The sequence below is a fragment of the Coffea eugenioides genome, chromosome 9, assembly GCF_003713205.1.
Source record: "Coffea eugenioides isolate CCC68of chromosome 9, Ceug_1.0, whole genome shotgun sequence".
NCBI classification, from domain to species: Eukaryota; Viridiplantae; Streptophyta; class Magnoliopsida; order Gentianales; family Rubiaceae; genus Coffea; species Coffea eugenioides.
The window spans coordinates 10,884,627-10,901,537 of NC_040043.1; the positions used below are offsets into that span (position 1 = coordinate 10,884,627).

At 36.8% G+C, this 16,911-nt stretch overlaps 2 protein-coding genes across 4 annotated transcripts in view; one reads left to right on the forward strand and one right to left on the reverse strand.

Moving 5' to 3' along the window:
- Positions 1-7,022, forward strand: LOC113782878 (nitrate regulatory gene2 protein). 3 transcript variants are annotated; one of them, XM_027328821.1, is made up of 7 exons: positions 1-313; positions 496-748; positions 1,060-1,952; positions 3,032-3,216; positions 3,957-4,180; positions 4,776-5,106; positions 6,173-7,022. In XM_027328821.1, exons 3-7 carry the CDS (start codon positions 1,160-1,162, stop codon positions 6,620-6,622), a joined length of 1,983 nt encoding a protein of 660 aa, XP_027184622.1. In that variant the 5' UTR covers positions 1-313; positions 496-748; positions 1,060-1,159; the 3' UTR covers positions 6,623-7,022. The 3 variants fall into 3 exon arrangements, with proteins under 3 accessions (XP_027184622.1, XP_027184624.1, XP_027184623.1); XM_027328823.1 differs by having other exon boundaries at positions 1-748; positions 4,776-4,974; XM_027328822.1 differs by having other exon boundaries at positions 1-609.
- LOC113782879 (ABC transporter C family member 12-like) overlaps positions 6,831-16,911 on the reverse strand; it is a 26,604-nt gene continuing 16,523 nt past the window's right edge. Inside the window, exons 17-27 of the mRNA XM_027328824.1 lie at positions 16,237-16,437; positions 16,000-16,098; positions 15,765-15,917; positions 14,808-15,187; positions 13,661-13,841; positions 12,875-13,198; positions 10,481-11,237; positions 9,435-9,556; positions 8,404-8,649; positions 7,862-8,285; positions 6,831-7,251 (exon numbers count right to left, since the gene is read on the reverse strand). Of these exons, the coding sequence (XP_027184625.1) occupies positions 7,154-7,251; positions 7,862-8,285; positions 8,404-8,649; positions 9,435-9,556; positions 10,481-11,237; positions 12,875-13,198; positions 13,661-13,841; positions 14,808-15,187; positions 15,765-15,917; positions 16,000-16,098; positions 16,237-16,437 (2,985 nt within the window). The 3' untranslated portion in view covers positions 6,831-7,153. The remainder of the gene's footprint in view (positions 7,252-7,861; positions 8,286-8,403; positions 8,650-9,434; positions 9,557-10,480; positions 11,238-12,874; positions 13,199-13,660; positions 13,842-14,807; positions 15,188-15,764; positions 15,918-15,999; positions 16,099-16,236; positions 16,438-16,911) is intronic.

Genomic DNA, 16,911 nt, shown 5'->3' on the forward strand with positions numbered 1-16,911 from the left:
TGCTTCTCATGATCTCGAGTTTCGTGCTCGCTTTCCACTTTTCGGAAGCCTTTTTTCCTCTGCGTTGTTCACCTCCAATGAATGCTCTCTCTCCTCTCCATGTGAACTATGAAGACTAGACTTTCTCTAAAATCTCTTCAGCCAGAAACTTCTTTCTCTTTCGACAAAGAAAAAAAAGAATCTTCTTTCTCTGCTTTTATACCTTTTCATTTCTCTTTCGCCTTTTTATTTTAACGTTTTCAAATCCTTGACTAGTTAGTCATTTTACTTGTAGCACTTTGCTGCTGTTCTCCATACCTCTGACAACTTATCTGTCAGTACTCCCCGTTGTTTTCTTGTCTTCTATCAGGCCTGCAAAAATATATTAAAAAAGTCACTTTTTTTTTGTTGATTTGTTGTTTCATTTTCAAGAAATACAGGGAATTTAGGACTCCCTTTGAACTGTTCTTTTATTTTCCAAGTAATTTTTTTTTTAAAGTAGAAATGGCAATGCAGGTTCATATATGCTGTGGATCTGGAGTGTAAAGGGATTTCAAGAAATAGGAGTTTCTGGGTTGGAGGCATTGCCACGATTTTTATTTTGTTAGCTAACTGACACCCTTTTTTAAGGTAACTTTGACAGCTTTATCTTTGGTTTGTGAGCTGACATAGTTTTACAGGGTACATGATGGAAAGAATACATGCAATCTGTTTTGTCTTCTTCCTGGCTGCAGAATCTTGATCATCTATCAAAGTGGTTTAGAAAGCTGTAAGTGTAGTTTAGGGCGAGTCTTCCATGACCTTAATTTGTTACAATTGATTTGAATTATCACTTCTTTTGGTGCTCTGAAATTCTTAGAAATTGAGGTAACAAAATGCACAAACAGCTTCGAAACATGTTTCCTGCAGCTTTATTTGGTTTGCAGATGACATGCTTCTAATGATTTCATTCTTCAATTGAAACTTGTTAAGGAGTCCAATATATAACATTGAGGCAAAACTGCATTGGCAAGGTTAATTCTGTAGAATGATTACGATTTTCAGCTGATACTAAAATTTTCCGCTTCATTTTCTCTGCAGATTCCTAAAAATTTTGACCAGCATTTGGTAATTTGGGGGCTTTATAGGGTACTGGTTTGAGTTATAGCTGGGTAAACTTGGACTTGTCAACGTTGAAGGAATGGGTTGTGTTGCATCAAGCATTGATAAAGAAGAAAGGGTGAGAATTTGCAAGGAGAGGAAGAGAATATTGAAACGGTTGTTGGTATTGAGAAAACAGTATGCTGATTCCCAATTAGAATATTTAAGGGCATTGAGAAATACTGGAGTGACCCTTCGCCAATTCACTGAGTCAGAGTCATTGGAAATTGAGGATGGTGCTTTGGGTCATGCACTGCCACCCTCACCTCCTCCCCCTTTGCCGCCTTCCCCTCCTCCCCCACCGTCTTTTAGCCCTGATTTGAGAAACTCTCATAACAATCACCACATGAAGACTTCTGAAGAGGAAATCATAGACATTGATGAGGACAATAGTCACACTCCACCACCTCCAGTTCTGAGTACGTCGTGGGAATACTGGGACCCTTTTGGTTCAACATCACCGAACTGTCAACAGAAGAGTAAGATAGAGGAGGAGCAAATTGAGGAGGAGAACTGGGCAGAGGCGAATACTGAGTTTGAGGAAGAAGATCAGGTGGATGTAGTTGCTGTAAATGATACTGTTGATATTACTCCTGTCAAGAAACAAACTGCCAGTGTTGTTGATGAAAATTCTTCAGTGATGAGCTGGCACACCAAGGATACTGCAGACTTGTCCATGGTAATCTGGAGAAGAAAAAAGACTTTGAGTGGTATTATTAGGGATATAGATGATTATTTTGTGAAAGCATCGGCTGGTGGGAAGGATGTAGCTGTTTTCCTGGACTTCAACGTGGCTGACTCTCCTCTCTACCAGAGTATTAATGAAAACAAGAGTAATTCCTCTCCTTTAGTGACCATCATACATTCATTTGTTTTTGTCCCTTTGTATTGATACTAAATTTTCGAAGATTAAACTGTGTCAGAGTAATCCCTGTGGGTCTCCGCTGCTCATTGGTCTTGTGCTTGCAATTGCCTATCATCTAAGCAAATACAAACTCTGACATATAGTGTTTATTATGTCTTTTGGTACATATGCTTTGGAGCCTTTACTTGGCCTTCTGAAGTGAAATAAACTGGTATTGTTCGATTCGCTTTCTCTGAAACATAGCATCTATTGTACTTCTTTGACGCATTATGTACTCTCTCATATATATTGCACTGTTGATGATTCACCTAATATAATGGACTTATTTTCGTCCTTTTTGCATCTTATTTTGAGAAGGAACTTTCGGGGACACTCAGAGTGCATCGTAAATCTTAAAAAAGTTCTCTAAGTAATACCAAATCTTAAATGCTTAAAAATTTGGTTGATTTCTTTCTGAAATTCTTTGAGAGTTAGTCCTTATTACTAGCGAATATAAAATTATAGACATGCATCTCCCTTCTGAGCTTATATTATTTATCTCTAAATTTTTGGATGTTTTCCTTTTACAAGTGGGTATACACACACATGTATATATATATATGTATGTATGTAGTAGTTGTTTGTCTGTATTTTAATTTTCACATTAGGGGAAACTCTGACAGAGGTTTTACATGTAACACCATAATCTGGTCTTTATCTGGAAGAAATTTTTTTATCATCTGATAATGAAATTACATTGGAAATCAAAGCACCATTGGAAGTCTGGAAGAGTAACTAAAAATAAATTCAGAGACGATATAAAAGTGGTTGAAGATAGGCTGGTTGCCTCCTGTCACATCAGGACACTAGGTTATCCCTCTTGATCTCTCTCAACATTTTCTTCATGGCGAAAATTGTTGCTGATCAGAGTTAAGTTCTTTATACACACACTTAAAGTCACATCCCTGTAGTTAAGTCCTGATCTGACTATTCTTGTTAGACTTGTGATTGAGGTAGTTTCTTTCAATGTAGACTTCTTCTGAGTAATTGCTGCTTTATTATGTACAGGGAAGAGAAGCAACTCCGCAAAGGTCTTTAATGCATTGACATGGAGTTGGTCCTCAAAGTCACTTCAGTCTACTAGGGATGCTGGAGATACCTGCGGCCCTAGTGACCCCTGCAAGCCTGGAGCTCATTGTGTTACTCTTGCCAAACTTTATGATGCAGAATGGAAGCTCCACCGGGAAGTAAAGGTAATTCCTATGTTTTAATTAAACTGAACAGCATCTCTGCATCAACTACAAAAAAAAACTGATTCTTTGAGCTTTGTTTCATGGGTTCTACATGGAAATGCAAGTTTGTTTTCCTGTTAATCTTTTGTTTCCTTGTACTGATTTTCATTTTGGATTTTCCTCTGTTGACTGTTAAGTGGTGGGCGAAATGTTGCACTTTAACAGCTTGACAGTGATACTTGATGTTGCTATGAGCAGAATTAGGCATATTGTTTTGGAGGCTTGGTGATATTATCAGAATACTCACATGTGGCTTCTGGTACTTTTGTATGATATAGAGCCTAAGAAAATATTTGCATGTAATGCTTTTATTGTGAAAAAGAAAAATAATAAGGGCCACATATTTGTTTTCTCTATTTAGCTAAATGTGAATCTTGTGCTTTCCTATAGACTTTTCTTTTTAGTTTTGAAACTTGTCTGGAAGTATTTTTGCAATCTGTAATGCACAGACTGTTGAAGTTGCTCATTTAGTTTGAAGATTGTTATTTGGTTGAACATGGTTTAGTACTTAAATGGCAGAATGTTATTGTTAGAATGCAACTTTACTCTGATACCTATTAACTACGTTGTTAAGGAATAAGCTGGAATTGTTATAAAGATTAAACATTGTACTTTGCTTTCTGTATGGACATTATTTTGCTTTATACTTCTGTGCTTTTTGGGAAGGTCTTGGTGCTACCTTTATCACACGAACATTGTAGGAAGAAGAGCTTACCAAGTTGGAACATGAAAAGAAATCATTAATGCTGCAAAAGCTAGAGGAAGAAGATCATGACTGGTCAAAGACAGACAAAGCTCGGTCAGTGGTTGAAAGTTTGCAGTCTGATATTTTATCTCTGCAACAATCAAATAGTTCGACTTGCTCAACCATATTAAAGCTCATAGATGAGGAGCTGCATCCTCAGCTGATTGTATTAATTTCTGGGTAAAGCTCAAGCAACCAAGTGCTTTCTACTTTAGAGATTTTTGGTTTTATATAATCTTCCAGGAATCCAGACATTTCTAAACTCTAGGGTAAGATGGAAAATTATCTTCATTCCATGATTAATTGTGCCATACCTTGAAGTTGAGACTGCTTAAGTAAAGAATTCTTTCCCGTTTAGTGGTAGTGGAAAACATTTCCAGGATTGTGTTCTTAGTCAGATTTATATAGATTAGTTAAATTCTTCAGAGACCTGATAAGAGCATACCAGTTTCCTGGTAGAGAGGAATTCTTAAGCCATTGTTTGGGAGAAAGTAGGAAAAAAATTCTTTTGGAATACATTATTATATCTCAACGAAGTACTGGATCATCTTGCTTATTAAAACTGCTTCCCATTGTCATGAGAACTATAATGCTCTAGGAATAATGTAGTCCTTGTCAAGGGAAACTTGCCTTCAAGTTGGGCAATGAGTGGAAGCTACCTTAGCAAGTCACATCAAAAGGCCATTGGCCCAACAGATTACTATTCATGTTCACTTATGATTGCTCATTCGAATCTTTCTAAATCTAATTTGCTTGAGATCTTTCTTTCTCTCAGGCTGATGTGCATGTGGCGAAGGATGTACGAGTGTCATCAAGTGCAGAACCATATCGCTCAGCAGCTGAATCATCTTGTGAATCAGCAGAATATGGAACCTACTAGTGAATACGATCGGCAGGCTGCAGCCCAGCTTAAAACTGAAGTTAATTCCTGGTATAACAGCTTGTGCAAACTTGTCAAATCTCAGAGAGAATATGTGAGTGCCCTCTGCAGGTGGGTTCAACTCACCAACTGCCTTGTAGACAATGGTCAGGGTAGTGTTAGCTCATCTGCAGTGTGTACACTTTCTAAGCAATGGCTCGTTGCACTTGACAAGCTACCGGATAAGGTTGCCTTTTATTTCTACTTTTGGGTCGGCTTAGAAAGTCATTTTACTTTTTTACCCTTTGCCCATCTTTCTTTTTCTTTCTTTATCACTTTGGTGTTGGTTGGAGGGGTCTTCATAATTCCTTCTGCCTAAATAGATGAGGGCTCAATGTAGTGTGATGAATTGATGCTGTGATTCTCTGTATGCAGTGCATCAATTAACTTTTTCTTGCAAGAAGTACAGAGAAAATATTTAGAATGCATGATTAGAATAATTGGATCTTCTTTTAATTCTTGTGAGGTATTTATACTTGAAAGTTCCTGCTGGAAAAAGGGCTTGAACAAATTTATTGAAAACTTTCTATAATGTGTAAAAAAAAAAAAAGAAAAAAAAAGAAAATAGACTGGAGGATGGAGGATGGTTCTAGGCTTGTATTATCCATTTTGCTTGACTTATAGGTTAACTTACCACATGTGAATGTAATTTTGTGATCACATTAGCATATTAAAAGATGCCTTTTTCTGGTCCATAGCCTTCATAACTGATTTCATTTGCCTTTGTGAGAAATACAGTTGAAATTGGGAGAAATTTGCTAGGCATAATATCCTTAAGTATGTGGATGTCAATTTATCTGTGGATTAGCAGAGTAGGAAATTGGTAACATAGAGATTGACAGTGTTCAAGAAAATAGTGACAGCGATGTGTTGATTCTCTGGTAGAATTTTGCGATTGTCAACCTAAAGTGAAGCTGTGCTTTTTTTTGTGACAAATTTGTTTCCATTTGGTTATAAAGATTGGTGCTGTCACTTTGAATTATATGATAATTTCAACTTTTCCATGATTTTCATGATGATTGCCTTCTGCAATTATTTTTGGAAAGGAGACGGGAGTAACAATAATTTGTTTGGTTTATCAGCGTCTTCTGTTTTAATGATTTTTGCTTCATATTCCATTTAGCAAACAGATAATGCTTTCCATTGTACATGGTTTTGTCATCATAAAAACATAGTCTTGGAGATTCAACATATTGAATTATCTTGTGAATGTTTTTAACACTAGATAAATGGACACTGGTTTTTTGATGCAGAGGGCTCTGGAGGCCATTAACAGCCTTTTATCAGCTGTCCGCTCCATAGTTTTACAACAGGAAGAAGAAGTGAACCTGTATAAGAGATCTGATAAGCTTGAGAGGAGGCTAGAACGTGAGCTGAACTTGCTATCTGAAATGGAGATGAAGTTTGAGGGTAGCTTCACTAATGAAGAGATGCAGACTGTTCTGGGCCCAAAGCATCCTTTGTCAGTCAAGCGAGCTAAAATTGAGGTATTGAAGAAACGTGTGGATGATGAGAAGTCTAAGTATATAAACTCTATTCAAAACACGCGAGCCATGATATTGAACAACTTACAAACAAGCCTTCCTAATGTGTTTCAAGCGTTAATGGCATTCTCAAATTCATACACTGAAAGCTTTGACACGGTGCTTAGCTATGGAAGACGAGCAGAAAATGATGAAGCGTTTCCAAATCCTGCATGTTAAAACTTAGTGAAATTGTAAAGTTCTTGGCAGTGTTTCAGATTGAGAGTGCTTCAGGATGGAAGAGTATTTATATGTAAATTCAGTTTCAAAGAAAGCTCTATGGGACTATAAACATGGAGAAATGCAACACAAGGAACATCGTCTCTGGTTATACAAGCTTTTGGTTGCGAAGCTCCAGAATTATTCATCAATTCCATGTAGAAACCAGTAGAGCAAAATGAACAGTTTTTTCTTAATGTAGACAAAATGTGGGTTCTTGATACAGAGCTCCTGAAGTTACCCCAAAACAAAAAAAGAAAGAAAGAGCAGAGCTCTTGATGGTTGGCTTCTAAAGCCAGATGGATGCTGGTGTTTGATCTCTATTCTCAACTATGACAAACACAGAGGTAGCAATTGCACACGGAAACTGCTTAGTAAGTGACTAAATGTTCAGTATTCACCAGAACTGTTTACCCTTTTCTTGACTACGCAATTTTGGCACCTCTTTTGTGCCAATCCCATCTCAATATGCAAATTCCAGAACTATGGTCTCTACATTTCAACTTGGTCCCAATTTTCAGATGCGGCTTCAAAAGCATTCTCAAAATGCTGAATATCATTACGTGCCAACCTGCTCATTACAGCAAGTCCTAGACCAAAAAAAAAGAAAAAAACCACAAATAATTAGCAGTAGCATACATAATCAAGTTCTCTTTTGTTCTTTTTGAGATAGTATAAATAGATTGCTTTTCCTCTCCACCGAGAGGATACCATGTGCAGTATTAAAGACGACTGGATATTAGTAATTAACACAGATAGGAGAATCAGGCCTAAAGATTTGTAACCACAGATGTGCATGTGATGAATGGAATCATAAGGTCACTATTTTCTGCATGAAGATTATTCTGCTGTACAGAACATTTTTTGAGTAGCCAAAATCAAGAGGCAGAAAAATATTCGATGGTTGAAAAAGCAATCTATGACCTAGAAATGGTTAAAACATAATAATCCAACTAAGTAAGCTGCCATAACTAATGAGGTTGGCCTCTGAAGTTGAGACAAATTTAGCGTACTGAATAGTAAGTGAAGATTAGAATGTCTTGTAATGGAGGAAAAACTAAAAAGAAATACTTCTTCTGCAAGCATGTGCTTTGACAACACATCAAGGACATCAGTTTTTCCTCGTGCATAGCCCAAAATTTGTGGGTATGGACGATTTGAGCTATCGAAGTAGAGGAGACAGGAAAATTGAGACATTACCTTCTATAACTCTGTAGAGGGCAGACCACCATCTATCTCTTGGAACTGCATAATTATTTAGTGTCTCTTCAATTTGTTCGTCATGCTTCCCTTCCAAGACTCCTTGCAGAGTTACAATTGCATCCCTAGTTTCATGTACAATGTTGTTTGACTCATCAAATTCTGCTACCTGGAGATCCTTCAAAGCAGAAACAAGATTAATAGCAACAGCATGTCTGGCTGCAGCTGTCCAGTGGGAAGTTACCAGCCAATTCCCCTGTCCGATAATGTGCATGGACTCTCTTTTCAATTTGTTCTCTTGTTCATCTCTCAGTACTAAGCTGCGTAAGTACTCGGCATTTGCAGCTCCAGTGCTTTGAACCATCTTTGAGAAAGCACTTCCTTCACTGAGAAGCAGCTTCTCAGGTGCATCATATTCCACTACCTGCAAATGGATTCTTTAAGTCCCTCGTGGCAACTACAGAAAGTATGCACTCTTGACTGAAGTTGGTTGTATTTAAACCATACAAAATCAGTTGGAATATATCTGATCCTTGGTATACCTGACCAGCATCAAGCACCAGGATCCCGTCACTGTCAATGATAGTATTTAGCCTGTGAGCAATAATGAGCATTGTGCATGACTTAAATTCTTCTCGAATAGTTTTCTGGATTATTGCATCAGTTCTAACATCAACAGCTGCAGTTGCTTCATCAAGGACGAGAATCTTTGATCTCCGAAGTAGTGATCGAGCAAGACTGAGTAACTGCCTCTGTCCAACACTGAAGTTCTCACCTCCTTCTGAAACCTAAATTCAATCCCAATACATTTAAGTTTCCATTTAACTTGCATGCAGCATGAACGATGTAAAAGAATTTGGAAGTCTGCATACACAATGTGTTATCTATTGGCTCCCTTGCATGCAAATTATCTGAAAATCTTGTTGAGGTATCAATGTGAAACAAAAGCTGATTTTTTTTTCCCTGGAAAACTATTTGGTTAGATTCTACCTGTTAAAGAAAAAATTCCAGCATACTTTAAAGGACATTGAACTCATTTCCTTTTCTTTTTCCCTCTCTCTCTCTCTCTCTCTCTCTCTCCCCCTCTCCGTCTCTCCTGTCAGGAAGTTGAATCATTAGAGTATTGGTTATTCTACTGCAGGAGTATCCAAGAATCTGGATCTCTCAACTGCAGGTACAGATAAAATTTAAGCAGCAGTTCAATTCTGGGGACTAGTGAAAACAGATCTTTAGCTTCTGAATCAAATTGTTTAAAGAAGTACTGAATTCACTATGAACATGTTATGGCATACATGGGCAAATAAGGAACAAATGGTACTTCTGTGACAAAGTATAAGTTGAAAGCATAAGAGGGCGCCAATGGAAGATGCAGTCATTGAAGTTGAAGCGAAATTAGTGATCAACTACATCAACCATAGAGCTTGTACTGATCAAAAACTGGATACTAAACCAATGATTGAAGAAAGGAAGACGAGGACCATTACCATTCTGTTTATTAAGGCATGGGAAGACCAAAATAGTTATTATCTCCAGTAACATGTATGATATTGGAATAACAGTATTCAATGTGTACCTCGGCATCCAGACCAAACGCACTTTTCCGAATGACATCCTTTAGGTGTGCTCGCTCTAATGCCTCCCAGAGATCAAGATCACTGTGTTCATTGAAGGGATCAAGATTAAATCGCACAGTTCCTGGACAAACAGTGAACCGTGATTCAAAATCTTCAAAAACTTGACTGAAATTAATAGTCTAAAGAATACTTGAATGCAAAAGTGGAATCTAAGTCCAAAGATTTTAGATTTACTAAAACTGAAGAAAGAGCTAAACATAACTTCACTGTCAAGGTTTTACTTATATATGTTCTCATATGCATGCATGCATTTTAGCCAAACTTCATTGCAGCAGTGTGCCAAAGTTAATGCAATGTTTTTTGAGTGAGAACTCAGCACCAGGCATTTAAGAGAATCCTCAAAGAAGGGAATCTTTGAAGAAGGCATATGCAAATAAAACTGAGTATGAGACAGACCTCATATGACATGTATACATCTATGTGGAAAATCAGTTTCTCATATTTATATGTTGAAGTAAGAAGAATATCAGGTTTAATAGGCTTGGCCTAATCAAGGCATCATTTGAAATCAAAATGGCTGTTTTTTGAAACCCCACTAACCTAAAGCAACATTCATCGACACAAGCAGGGCAAGAGTATTCAGTTGTGCTTGGCTGCATAGACTGCAGTTATACATGTGTACTTTACTACCATAAGCAGAGATATGCAGAATCTTATTTTCTTATGATGCATAAACATGTTCTTGGGAAGGAAAGGTATGATCAAGAATAAAATAATGAGAACACATTATGAAAATCTCTGCATAGCTCTCACCCCAATCTAACATACTAATACCAACAATCCACATCCCAGTCCCCAGTCAACAAGAATAAATGAACAATCACAATCCTTCTTTTTACCAGAGCTTCAAAAAAATATAACCTTTTATTTACAGAGAGAACTTCAATTGCGAAGACTATTGAATTAACTAAAATCATTTGACAGAATAGAAGAAACACAAGATCTCCAAAGAAAGCAAGAGACTAGGTAACTTAGTAGGTTTTACCAGAGAAAAGAACTGGTGATTGTGGTATAATGCTAAGAACTCTACGTAGGTCGGTCAATCCAAACTTTGAAATGTCACAACCATCAATCAAGATTCTCCCTCTTTCAAGTTCTACAATCCGGAATAAAGCATTGAGCATGCTGGATTTTCCTGCACCAGTTCTTCCAACTATGCCGACCTTCTGAGTTGGGGAGATTGTGAAAGACAAGCCACGTAGGACAGCAGGGAGCCCAGGCCTGTAGCGGAGGACAGCATCTTCAAATTTGATTAGTCCTGCTGAAGGCCATCCAGGTGGTGGCCGATTGCTTTCGATAATATCCGGAGCCTCAGCTGGTAAATCAATATATGTTCCCACACGCTCAACAGCATTCAAACTATTTTCAGCCCTACTTGCTTGTCTTAAAACAGTACCCAACAAATTTGTAATGTTTAAAGAATAACTAAGCAGCAGACCCATTGTAGATGCAAATGCAACCTGGTTTTCTGCTCTTCCATTCTGCAATACTGCAAAGGTTGCTGTCAACCAGATCATAATACCTCCAAGGCTTTCCAGCCTTATGGTGAGCCAGCGATTGGAACTTATATTCACAAGAGTGAACCTGAGATTATTGTCCATAGTTTTTCCATTGATGTTTGCCAACCGGTCATATGCTTTATATGCACGAATGGTTGATAAACCATTTAAAGCTTCTCCAAACTGTGCATACACAGGAGACCTGGTAATGGAATCTAGACGCTTCACTTCCCGAGACGTACTCTGTGGGACATCAGACATCATTTGTAAAGGTTCTAAAAACATAGTACTGGGAGAAGGTAATAGCAGAAAATAGTAGAGATAGAAGGTGATACATGTTTTTGAGAGAAGAATGACATAACTACTTGCCAGATTGTGGACATGTGGATTGGTTTTGCACATTTGCAAAATCATAGATACCATAAAACAAAAGTGAAATTACTAATTTTATGAGGACTTTAGTTCTGAACATAGTCCTCATGTGCAAATGCAATAAAAGTGGTGCAGACAATTATAAGACTAAAATGGACAATAAAATTGATAAAAATGGATGAATAACCAGATTCAAAATGCAATGAATCACAGCAGTGTAGTCAAATTCTATTATCTGTGCCGATGCAGTTGGACAGGAGTGACAAAGTATACAAAATTAAACTTATATGAAGGAACACATTTCTATCATGAATTCAGGTTGTAAAGCCTTTCTTAAGGAGACACGGAAATACTTGTCAATTTTTATCACCAAAGAATACAACTGAACATGTCCTTTTGTTTCCTAAGATATTATCGGCCAGATAGTTGTAGGGATCAAGCAATTATGTCTTTTATCTGGTTCAGAAATGGCAATGGGACACCATATAATACAAAGATCTGGTTTCAGCCTCAATGAAGTTGAGGTCCCTGATATACCTTGTTCAGCATCCATAAGTTTCCAATATCTATAAAATTAGTACTTTGATATTTGAAAATGGATAAATAGAAGAAGCAAAACCATATTCACAACATGAGGCTTTGGCAAGATATATCATTCAACAGCTTCTTTAATTCATTATTATTATTATTATTATTATTATGTATCTTGTGCCTTTATATCTGCCAATTCTGAACATTTCTTAGCAAAGTATACCTCAAAATGCTTGCACATCAAAGGTTTGAAAATGAATCTGACAGTTCTAGTAACTGCTTAGTGTGACAGAGGAGCTTGAATTACAGAAAGATATTTAATCTTTGACTGAGTAAATGTTTTGTTTGCTCACAGTTTTCCAAATGTTGGTGCAAGTTCTATAATCCGGTGAGTATACCCTGTGACATTAAATATCCTCTTTACCAGATAACTTTCTCAATAAGATGTAGTGGTTTTCTTTGTCTGGCAATATAGGATTCTTGCTGCCAGCAGTTCATATTGATGACAGTTTCAAGAGCTATTTCTTAAACTAATTCTTGAAAATCTGAAAATTAGTTGAACCTATTTTGAGATACTCTCCGAATATATCATAGCCTCTAAACTAACTTAAACTCCAAGTATATTAATATCATAAATTCTTATGAACCTTCTCAACTTGTTTATCCTTAACGATATTGCAAATTTAGTTTGAAGTTTTTCTTAATTGTTATCATAAGTTTTCAAGGGTCCCTGGACATTCCACATTAAATTTGGCTAGGGCCGATATAGTGTATGAGATTCTGAATACCATTGATAACTAGTTATTAAAAGTTTTGGATAGTCTATCTTTAGTTGACTCCTGAAAATGTTGTTTGGAAGATCGAGATGTTCTATGCAGCAAGACAATTCACCTAGGTCAACAAGAACACAGCACAGAAGAAAGCATATAGACCTATGAGAAAATAGTATACATACAAAGGGATAGAGAAACACCAACCTGATAATACAAGTAGGCTGCATAAAATACAATCAGAAGTGGCATGATGGCCCAGAGGGATACAGTGCTTACAACGCCAATGAGCACAAACGTTGACAGAAGCTGCCATAGTTGATTAAGAAACATATTTACAAAATTGGCAACATTACGATCAATATCACCAATATCCTTCGAGAATCTGTTTATAATTCGCCCGGTTGGATTAGTGTGGAAGAAAACCATTGGAGCCTTAAGTATTGAATGTAACATAGAATCATGGAGTCTTTTAGCTGCATTGAGACTTGATTTTATCAACCAAAATGAGTTTGCCAATGCCACCAGCACCTGCATTCAGTAATAACAGAATAAACCTCTGTTGTAATTTCTGTGATGTTTCAAAGCCTTTGATGCATCCCAAAGACTCTGAAGCCACAAACAAACCAAACAGACAAATGAGAAAAAGAGTGATCAAGGGGAAAAATAAGGACCAACATTGCAAGCTTTAAAATATTCCATTCCATCTTTCTTGGAAAGGAGACTAAAAGGCACTTCATGTAGATAGGAAGTTACAGATTTGACCCCTTTAGCTAGTAGAGGTTACTACAATCAAATCACTACCGGAAAAGATGACCAAAACAATTAAAAAACCTTTTGGATGGTTGAAAGAACACTTCTCTACCATGTAAAAGAAACAAAGAAACACATGGGTGTTAATATCATAAAGAAAAGCAGCGAGAACATCTAAAGGCTGATACTCGAATTCAAAAATGTGGTATGCATTAATTAGATAATCTACTCCATACATACCTGACCAGAAGATAAAAATGCATAAACCAGAACATAGAAACCCACTCCATAGTTCTTTGCAGCACTTTCCTTTGTCCACTTGCTTAACCATGTGCTACTTAGAACTCGAAGAACTTCAGTCAGCGTGTAGCACATGAACAGCACCATGACAACCCATATGCCACCTAAAGCTTTTTCATACCTGTTTATTAAATAAAATGCCAACATAAAATTCACCAAAATGATCATGATTCCTAAAGCATCACTAGATCTCTGTGCAGAATTGAAATAAAGGAAGCTGAGTGGACCTATTCAAATGGCATAAATGCCACTGCAACAAGGGAACCAATTAAGGACAACTGGCTGTGTTTATTCTGTGAACTGGTATCCACACCTTAAACTAAGATTTCTTCCTAACAGTTCTAAATTTATGTCTTAATTTGGTTTGGATCTTTCTAACAAGACACACGTATGAGTATTGTTTGCAGTCCTTTTACAGTAAAAAACATCTAATTCATTGATGGTGAACCATGTATAGCATGTGCATACATGTCTTTTAGTAGTACGAGTATATCAAATACATAAAACATTCATGCAAAAACAACAGAAACTACCCTTTTAGTCTTGACATAGAAGACTGGTAGAGAACTCACTGAAATTGCACAGGAATGTGTGCTTAATCTTCCTTTCTCACTCAACTTCTTTCTTGCCAGAGCTATCTAGACTACTGTAAGAAAATATAATTACCATAGATTTGCAGGTATTGCTTACAGGATAAGGACATTATGCATCTTTGGTGTATAAGTTATGCCCACCATGTTTAGTTGCTTTCCGTTCTTTTCTCCCTGTTATTGAGGTTGTTACTTTTGGTTCAATATAGGATGTACTTTCTAATCTTTTCTAAGCAAATTAGCAAATTATATGAGGGCAGATGTCTATTGTATATGTAACTTGGCTTAAACTAGGCAGTTGCTTGACCTCTCAAAATATGAGCACTGCACATTCATAGGCATTTTACATTTTCTTTGGAGCTATTTTAATTAAAATTTTCAAAGAAAACCAATGTCATTAATGAATTAGTTTGAGATGATAAAGTGTTGAAAGAAACGAGAAAGTGCAATTTGTGATACTGGAAGTCATAGAATTTAACCTAAGAGTTGTAAGGTACCTTGTTATGACTTTCCAGCTGACAATACCTGTCTCTCGCTCTTCTTGCTTGATTAGAACAGATTTACCTTCCTTCCTTTTACTCATTGAGTCTGTGTCCTTTTGCTGCTCATGCAGTATGCCAAAAGATTGTGAAGATTCACAGCTAGTAATTGTCACATCTCCATTTTCTTCAATGTGTTCTTCCATTTTTCCTGCATTCTCCATTAGCTTTTGGAAAAGCGTCCCATCTCTGGAAAGCTCCTCAAAGGTGCCCTGCTCTTTCACTGTACCTTCAGATATCAAAATAATTCTATCCACCTGTGGAAGAAAATGTAGCTGGTTTGTCACAAGCACCCTTGTTTTTCCTTGCAATTCCTCCTTAATACATTTGTTGAAAACCTGGAAATAGGCAATCTAGTCAATCAGATCAGGAAAAGGTCTTGCTGCAAACACAAGTTTTTGATGGAAGATAACAGTGTAGTATACTGACGGTTGTAAATCCAAAAGATAACTATCATGTTGTCACGTCCAAATTTATTTGAGCTGCAAAATGCCATAGATATAATGCGTGCATAATTTCAGATTCTGTGAACATTTGAACCAAAATTTAGGAAGGTGTCTGTTCTGCATAGATATATATAGTTTATGGATCAACTAGTAATCCAATAATGATCTAATTTATGGAGAATTCAATTGATGTGAAAGGAAACTGATTAAATAAGAGAGTTTCCAACCCTCATAAGACCCAGATTTTAAGCAAGAAATTGCAGCTAAAGAACCTTGCTATTGGATAAGTCAGGTTCAAGGAGTAAAGTATAGGCATTAAATACAATATAAGTTTCTAGCTAAATGTAGTTGGATAAGAGTGGAGAACAAGAATGACTGTAGACATTTCTTATACTGAAGCAGTCACACCATTTCGCCTTTTTTCTATTTTCTCTTCTAGCAGAATATACTTGCAGAAAATAAGAATCACCTGCCGTCCAACATGTGCATCTAGAGCACTCAAGGGGTCATCAAATATGTATACATCAGAGTTAGAGTATACAGCCCTTGCCATAGAGACTCTCTGCTTTTGTCCTCCACTGATATTAACTCCTCTTTCACCTATCTCTGTAAGGTCACGACCCTGAGAAGGCAATTAATTATCATGCTCTAAATGCAAGGTCAATGATGAAACTAAGTCAACTACATGAACTGGGAGGCTTAACTGGAAGTGAATCAAGATCATGCTGCAATGCTGTAACATCTATAGCTTTCCAATATTGGGCAGGTTGAAAGCTAGACCCAAACAGTATGTTTTCTCGCACCTGCAAAACGATTTGAAGATGAATAATTTGAATCTCTACAACAAACTAGTAGAATGTTAAGCTTCTTAATAGTTGTTTTACTTAATATTTTTGGTAGAAATTGATAAATAAGTCTAATATGGACATCCTGAGTCTTACTGTGGCATTGAATATCCAAGAAATTTGAGGAACATAAGCAACAGCTCCTCTAATGACAACGTTTGTGTCTCCTGAAGCAGGAAGTTCCCCAAGCATTGCTGATATTAGAGATGTCTTTCCTTCTCCAGTGCCGCCAACAACTGCTACAAGGCTGCCCACCGGTATATCCAGATTTATGTTTGACAAGGTGGGCCTTTCAGCCTGTAAAGGGAGTAATGAAACATGAAATTTAATAGAAGTAATTTTTTTTAGTTCAATAACATATTCAAAGTCTAAATTTATAAAATTTGATCTCGAATAAAAGTTCAAGCAGACCGTATTTTAGTTGGATTTTTAAAGTACATTGCCAGCACATTCGTTTGCCTAAAGTAAAATTGAAAATCAGTAACTTCTGAATTTGCATGATATAAACGTGACATTTGCAGAGCAGCTCATTAGCTTCCCTTGTCCCCTAAAAACTAAATGCAGTAACTTAGGAAGAGTATTTGGCATTCAAAATAATTGATAATGCACTAGAAGAAAGACTAAGAGCAACACATAAGTAATAGTCACTAAGCTTTTGAGACTATCAACCATAAAGATTTGCTCATCAATTAAACTTTAACCAGAGATTTCTCTTCAGAGTGAAAGATTTGTGATGCAAGTTAATTGATGTATGCTATAGAAACTTCACAA